At 32.3% G+C, this 8,635-nt stretch overlaps 1 protein-coding gene across 1 annotated transcript; it reads right to left on the reverse strand.

Moving 5' to 3' along the window:
* Positions 1-6,171: 6,171 nt before the first annotated feature.
* Positions 6,172-6,768, reverse strand: LOC106693958 (uncharacterized). Its single transcript, XM_014443645.2, has one exon. The coding sequence runs from the start codon at positions 6,766-6,768 to the stop codon at positions 6,172-6,174; it is 597 nt and encodes a 198-aa protein (XP_014299131.2).
* Positions 6,769-8,635: the final 1,867 nt, after the last annotated feature.

The following is an 8,635-nucleotide window of genomic DNA, read 5'->3' on the forward strand; positions in this document are numbered from 1 at the left end:
TTCTTTTCAATACTTTTGAATTCCATTTTAAAAATTACAAAGTATTCAAATGATTGAAATTTCAATCCCATTCAATACTTTTCAAAACCTCTGTTGGGATTGAAAAGGATTGAAAAAATTTTCAATCACTCTCAATGAGTATTTTTAATCAGGGATAATTATACCTGGGAAAATGTTAGTTTTCTTAAATTAAAATTTCAAGTAGACGAAGTAAGTCTTCGAATTCTGAGAGTGTCTGAAAATTAGCTGGAAATATTAAGAAAAATAATCTCAGCCAATTCAAAATCTTTAAAGATTTCATTCGATGTGTCTTGAATCTGCATTTTTATAACACAAAATAAAATTTAATAATTGGACTATCTATCTGTTTGATTTTTTATGATTCTCCAGTTATTACGGTAATCTTAAATGATCTGATTTTGGATTGAATTTAATTTTTGCCACAATATGACACACATAGGTAATTCAAATTTTACATGACGTTTCTCTTAATGTTCACACATATTTTCTGGTTACCATTATTTTTTTTCAATTGCGTTTACTATCATTTCTAAAAAAAAATTTATCTAGTCACATTCAAACTGTGTGGCAAAATTCATGTTCACTTTCACTCTTTTCTAACCCTTCAGTTCTTTGGTGAAGTGCTGTTATTGGCAGGTCTATACAACATCATGGGCGTAATTAATAACTAGTTGGTACAAGTGTAGTTCTTATTCATGAGAATCAAGCATTGATCCTGACGCAAAGTTTGACTTACAGTTTTAAAATCTAAAAAATAACCCGATTAATTACCCTAATAGCCATTTTGGCATGAAATTGACAGTAATTTGACAGTTGAAATCACCAGAAGTTTACTGCCCGAATTTACCGACGATTTGACAGCAAAAGTTGGAAGGAAACATTTACGGATAATTTCTCGTTTATTTAGAGATTACTTTTTTTTTACTAGAAAAAAAAAGTTATAAATGTTCATACTTACTATTCTAAAAAGTGAGCAAATTGATGAATATAAATTTGTACAATTTGAGAGTAAAAGAAATACTTTACAATTTTTCAAGTCATATTATAACGATAGATTAATATGAAAATTGAAGAAAACTCTTTTCCAGTCAACTTTTCAAATTAATTTGCATTCTAATTCGGATAGTAAATTTACGTCAAATATTATCGTAAGTTGCATACAAATTGTCGTCCAAAACGGAAAAATTGATGGAAACTTTTGGTAAGTAAACTTTTGCTAAGCAAACTATGCTATTAGGATAGTCTATCAAATATCTTATGAATGATAACTCATGACTGGCATTAATAATTGCGAATTTGGAATGTGAAAAATTTGAAATTCTAGTAAAAGATAACCTCATAGCAATTTTGAGTGAAATCTTACGAAAATCTTCCCTTTCTCAACTTAACGTCAAGATGATTGTAAGTGATTGACGTGCAAATTAAATGACGCCAACTTGTTATACATTTTAAAGAACTAGTGCTCTAAATTATTTTTTTACAAACAGCTTGTTTGTAAATTTATATGCTTTCTTGCTTCAGGATGTAAAAAATGAATTTATTTATTCTCTTAGATATTAAAGTTTCTTCAACGGAAATTTGTTTTAGTCTGTCGTTAAGTTTAAATCAACTTTTAAGTACAAATAACCTTAAGTTTGACTGTAGGTCGTCATAATTTACTGTTGCAATCTGAAAAAAATAGGAACAGAAATTCATCAACAGTTTGCAACTAAACAATTCAGAGCAGTAGTTACTTCCAAATCTTTCTCTTAAAATTTTGCCGTCCGATATCTGCAGTGCACTTCAGGCAAGTTGAGTTTTCAAATTAATGACAATTTGCAGCCAAAGTAGCCACATGAGTATCTAAATAGCTAAGGATACGGTTCCATACCTAAAGGACCGAAAATTTGAAGATTTTACACTTTGAACTTGACAATTTGAACTTTGGCAATTTGAACTTGACAATTTGAACTTTGGTAAATTTGAACTTTTGTAAATTTGAACTTTGGTAAATTTCAACTTTAGTGATTTGAACTTACCTTTTTTTCAGGTTTTGTGTGTAGAAATATAAATTATGTAAACCTATACGCTTGAAATAGTATGGTACCTTTTTTCAGGGGTTTTCTGTGCGTAGACATATGAAATATTCAAACTTTTAAAAGTACAAATTTACAAAACCTGAGAAAAAAGGCAAGTTTAAATCATTAAAGTTTAAATCACCAAAGTTCAAATTTACCAAAGTTCAAATTGCCGAAGTTCAAATTGGTAAAGTTCAATTTTCAAAGTTCATTAGGTCGGTCACCAGGGATACTCAGCAAAAGTTTGCTGCCAATTTGCCTGCTTATAGCAATCGTAGATTTTTGGCCAACTGAATTCAGAGTTTGCTAGATTAATTTGTTTTGAATTTAAAGGTAAATATATGCCATATTTCATTATTTAGATTTGTGACTACCATATAAGTGCATCATTCAGCATCAATAAACCAAAAATTCATTGCTTATTAGTTCGCTTGGATATTCAAGTGGCTATTGGAGTATTTCTTTTTTACCAACAGACGATACATCAAAATCTCGTATGAATATTCTGATAGCTACCCCGATAGCCAAGCTGGCATCAAGCTAGTGACAATTTACTGCGACAACTTGTCGTCAAGTTGGCTGCGAAGTGGCATCTCATAAGTTGACGGCAACCTGTTGCCAACTTTCTAAGAAAAGTGGAAGCAGAAGTTGGCATTCCATTATCCATCCAAATGTTATCTTCGATTTTCTCAGAGAGTTGACAACAAGTTGCAGCAGCAGATTGTCTTCAACTTTCTGGCAGCATTGGTAACAACTTGCAATCACTAATTACAACAGCTATCGATAAGTCCTCGTTAACATAGATGATGAGTGTTTGTAAATCTATATTGTCACAACCTGAAGTCAAGATGATTGCAAATGCTTGATTTGCACATTAAATAACACCAACTTGCACTGAATATGAAAGTAACTTTTACTCTTGAATTTGTTTACAAGCAAGACAATGACAAATCTTTGTGTCGACAAGCCTTTAGATCACGGGAGTAAATTAACGTCAACCTGCAGTCAAAGTGAGGTCTTATTGTACTTAATAGTATGCCAGCCTTAAGCTTAGGTAAACTTGACAGCAGATCAAAGCGAATCCTGCCGAGCAAACCTGTCTAGGTAGTCAGGATAGCTCAACAGAAGTTTGCTTTCATTTCACTACCTAACGACGAATATACGTTAACATATGTCGTTCAGTTTTTTAACTATAATCTGTGAGCAACATATAGAGCAAATTGACAGAAAGTTAAGCTCTCTGTTTGCTTTAAAATTCAGAACACAGATTTCAGTCAATTTAATTTACGAAGATGACGACAGTTTGCGGCTAAAGTACCTCAATAGCCACTTTAGCTTGAAATTGACGATAATTTGGTGTTGAAATTACCTGAAATATACTGCTCGAATTCGCTGACAATTTCACAGCAGAAGTTGAAAATAAAAATTTGAGGTTAATTTTTTTTTAGTTAAAGGTAACTCTTTACGAAAAAAAAAGTCGGTTATATTTATTCTTACTATTTCAGAAGGTAAGCAAATGTATAGATAAAATTGTCTACAATTTAACGGTAAAAATATACTTAACAATTTCTTAAGTCAAATTAATCATAAATTGACATGAAATTACCCGAAATTTAACGACAATTTGTTTCTTGTAAACTTTTGAAGTGAACTTGCATTCTAATTCGGGCAGTAAATTTACGTACAAATTGTCGTGAAAAATGGAAAAGTTCTATGTTGATGGAAAATTGACGAAAAATTCAAGGAAACTTGTGGAAAGTAAACTTTTGCTGAAGCAAACTGTGCTATTAGGATAGCTATCTGAGTTGGCTATCTTGGAAATTCCATCAGAGCTAAGCATAAGTTTCGGCGATCGGTGAGAAACCTTAAGGATTAGTGAGGCAATAACTTTACTGGCTACAATGACTTTAAGTTAACAAACTCTAATAACTCCAAGTGATAATTTGATTAAATCGTTTCCGGTTATGACAACCACCATTTTGGCGTCACGACTTTTGCCTCTTCAGTTTTTGATCAAAACTCTTGGCCATTAGTAGTTAAACAGGGAGGCTTTTGGCCCCGAAATCAAAACAGCGATCTACCTTACCGACCTATGATAAACGTTGATTTTGGCGATGTAGATTTATTTTATCGATATTTTGTGCTGCTGTAGGTAATGTAGAACTATTTTATCGATATTTGGGGCCTTTGTTTCATTTATATGGTAATGTAGATTTGTTCTTATCGATATTTGAGGCTGTTATCGGCGATGTAGATTTATTTTATCGATATTTTTGGGCCTTTATTCTCATTGATGATAATGTAGATTTGTTAAGACTTGCTCATGATAATGCAGGCTTGGTTGAAGCCTGATCATGGTAACGCAGATTTAATCGGAACTTGATAATGGTAATGAAGATTTCGTTGGGACCTGTTTCCGCTGATCGATAAAAGCAGATTTTTGGGACTTAGTGGATATTCAAGAACTTTTTAGTATATATATTTTCGAATTTTTACTGTTTTAAGTAGGATTGGAGGGGGTCGATCATTCGAGAATTATCTCGAATTTTCTACGCATAAATTGGTGGGGATTCATTTTTTATTTTGGATTGTTCTAGACCTTTGAACAGTTGTAAGGGGTTATGGCCAAAAATTCGAAAGTTTTTCTGAGGATATTATTTATTTTATTAGAAGTAGGGGGTTTAACGCTTGATTGAACCGGTTTTTGGCCAATCATTCTTACTCTTTATCCCCACAAAGATTATTTTTTAGAGGGGGTTGCCATTTTAAAACTCATGCTTTTTTGTTAAGTCTTCCTAGTTATAGCTTTGCTAAATGGAGGAGCTAAGTGATAGTAAAAAAAATTTTTTACGTATTAGTCATCCGGGTATGATAGACACTGATGAAATAGTTGAAAATTATTTTGGTGACATATGTCCAGAGTTTATTGGTTCATTTCTTAGTGATCTATTTTCTTATTATAAAAATTTCGATATAATCAGAAGCAAACGAGATTCGTCGTGCCCAAGTTGCATTGCTCTAAAAGATTCGATAAAGAACTTTTATAAAATTATTCTAAATCTTGAAAAATTAGAGAGTCGCATAGTTGTTAAATAAATAACGATGGAGTATATAGTGGATTTCGTTGGCTATATAGTTTCCAATGGAAAATTTATTGTCGGGGAATTATGTGTCGTTGATATTCATGACCTAAATAATGCAAATGGTGTGTATTAATGCAAAATTTGCGTATTCAAACCGCCTATCCAGTACACTGACACTGTGATTGTGCAACAAAGTGAAGATCAAGATGGGAATCGTCATGGTATTCATTGGGATACTGGTGATCATCCTTATGAATCATTGCAACCTATGGTAAAACAACTAGTTCAGAATGCGCGATATTTTTATGTACAAGGGCCAACAATGCAAAAGCGACTCGAAGAAATGATTGATTATGCAGTCCTAGTTATTGATTTAGAACAAATGAAATTTTTTTTTCGATTGATAATCTCGAAAACATGAACAGACCTCGATGTGCATTCAGATTCAACCACACCAAACTTGGACATTATGCTTGTTCATATGGAACTGTTCAGCAGCTAAAACAATGGTTTTTGAAATATTAGGGCTGTAAACCATCATATGAAAAATCAGTACAGTTATTCTATCAACTATCAGATTTGAGAAAAATAGATGCAGTTGACATCGTTTGTCTTGATGATGTGTTCGTTCTCCAATTCGCTCGATCTCATATACGATTTGTGTGGGATAAACTTCCAATTAATTTAAAACAGAACTTTAAAATTATGGACTATAAATTTTGCATTGAACATAATTCAATTACAAGTCCTGATTATGATGTCCCAGGAATTTATCTTTATCCTTACAAAAAAGATTGTACTAAGTGTAAAAAACTAAAAGATGCATTAAAAAAATTATAAATGCATACTTAACATTTATTTCAAACTTATATAATTATATGTACTTTTCATGCTGTATTAATTGATTATGTGAATTGGGTATAAGCAAAAATAAAATTTATTAAAACATATTTTTATTTGTGAAAAAATTTATTTATTTCTTTCAACCTTGTTATCTAATACAATAATTATTAAGTTAATTTTCTTACAGTACTACTTAATGGATTATATTCAATAATACGATCATGCATAATTAAGCAGTATGCTGACGTCTGATCGGGAAACTGATCATTTGATTCAAATTCAACACGAATGTCAACTGGTCCAGATTTGATTGACTCATTTTGTTTTGAACAATCAATAATGTAGAGTGGTCCTTCTTCCAAAAATCCTGCTTTAGTTAACAATGGTTCCGGCTCTTTATTATAGTATAACGTTTGAAAATTAGTATACATATCATACAATAAAGCATACTGATTGCGATTAATGTTTAGATTCAAATTTCCATATGGATAACTTTGAGAATTAAGGAAAATTTTTACATCTCGGATATTACAATGATCAAAGTGACTGGAATTTTTCGTCACAATATTTTTTTTTGCAGTTTGAAATCCTAGAACCGAATATCGTGGCTTCTCCAATTGCGTCGAAGTTTTGATAGGCCAAACATGTTTCGTTGTTTTCGGAAGTAGTGGATATTCATATAATTGCCATGTACGGTAGCTTAATGGAATAGCTGGATCATTTGTGATAAAACTGAGTGCTTGAATCTTCTGTTTATCCGACATTGTAATGTATGGTACATTCTATTCCACTTTATTAAGAACTATTTTAACTTTTTCAGCAGCCTCTCGAGCAGCAGGTGTATGTAGATATGAGTTAATATCAGTGTTTGATCTTATGAGAATAAATTCATGCTTAGAATTCATAATAATCCGATTATAATCTTCAGCGAATCCAACTAATAAACTCGGCGGTATAGAAATATCAAAATATCCGTCACCATTAGTCAATTTATCATCAGTTTGTAACCACCCGGCGTTTTCCATTAAATTAGCCTGTCCGGGAGTTAAAGATATATAATTCCTCATAAGACTTGTAATTCCAACATTCTTGCATCTATCAATTTCGATAGCATTCAATTCGTAGCGTATTTCTTCAAACATGTGACAAATGGCAATGTTAACCAACTCTATAGTTTCACTAACAGCAGTGCCATCTTCCTTCGTAAATCTCCCAAAAATGTGTAAAGCACTCTTACTCGGTAGAATGCATAAATCTTGATGTTGAATACTGATTCTTATTTCATCACTATTATTAAATGTTGATGAAGCATAAGGTTGATGTGAATGAACCTCATAGTGAGAAATCGATTCGTCGAAGATTATTGGTTTTTGGATGTTTAGGATTTCCGCCATGATAGTATAATGCAGGGATACGACAACTGATGGGCTTTAGGCATGATGCTTGACTTTTATAACTACCTCCAATTTTTTTTTTCAAATACAATCCCCATTATTTCACTGATTTTATATGCAATCTTATTGTAATCGTTTCACCACGAAAATTCACCAAATTCCCATCTTGATCAACAATTCGCAGCTGAAGATTGTGTATTGACTGTACTGCGACTGGTAAGTAAATGATGTGGGATGGTACTTCGATGATCTTATATCCTGGTGCAACATTTGGGAAAAACTCATGAACTGTGTGAACTTTACGGTTATTTATATATGCACCAGTAGTAATATTGCACTCAACTCGCAGTGCATTGATTTTAAGGATTTTTATTGGTAAATCGGATTTGTGTAGAAGGTATGGCGCAAGTCGGCGATTTCCAAATCCCAGTAATGATGCGAGAGAATCTTTCGGCTCAAAATTTACAATTTGATTACATTTAATTTCACTATGTAATTCATTGTTATTTGCTCTGATACTCAATTCTACTCCCTCAGGTAATTCCTTTATTAAATACTTTTCAATGTCACGTAGTTCATAACTTCCGGTTGGTATTGTTATAATTTTATCTGCTTCCTTCCCATTTATGCTGGATAAATACAACTTATTACAACCTTCATCGATATTAGGTATAGAATTGAATGTTAACAACTCTACAAGCCCCAAGACATAACTTTTCCCAGGCGATAATTCAATGGGTGGAAAATATTGAGCTTCCAATGTGGAGGCCGCTCCAGATAGTGTTAACGTCAACGAATCAGCCATGAATAAACACATTTTATACTCGTCTCTTATATTTATAATTGATTATTTAGAAATTTGAGAAACAAGTGTCCACATATAACGGTATCATAATCTTGATATTTCTGATGATTATATTTTACGCTACCAACATTGAGATATTTCATGAGTTCATTTGGTGGTTGAAGGTTACCAAAACTGTCAAAATAAATGACGTCATCACCATTCTTCTTGTATGCAACCCAATGAATTCCACCACCATTTTTATCATCTAGATTTATGATTGCTGATTCCTTTTTCCATGGACCAGATTTTGGTAAATTATTTCTCCCGAAAACACCTCGGATATGGAATTTTTAAATCCTTTGCATATTTGATTAAATCAAAATTGGTCAGAGCTCGATGAGGTAGCATTACATGTTTTTTGAAGGAGGACTTAAATATAATCCCATTCCA

Source organism: Microplitis demolitor, chromosome 1, assembly GCF_026212275.2.
Source record: "Microplitis demolitor isolate Queensland-Clemson2020A chromosome 1, iyMicDemo2.1a, whole genome shotgun sequence".
In the NCBI taxonomy this organism is placed as follows: Eukaryota; Metazoa; Arthropoda; class Insecta; order Hymenoptera; family Braconidae; genus Microplitis; species Microplitis demolitor.

Coding starts and splice junctions, on each gene's coding strand:
- LOC106693958 (XM_014443645.2), bottom strand. CDS start 6,768: ATGTCGGATAAACAGAAGATTCAAGCACTCAGTTTTATCACAAATGAT.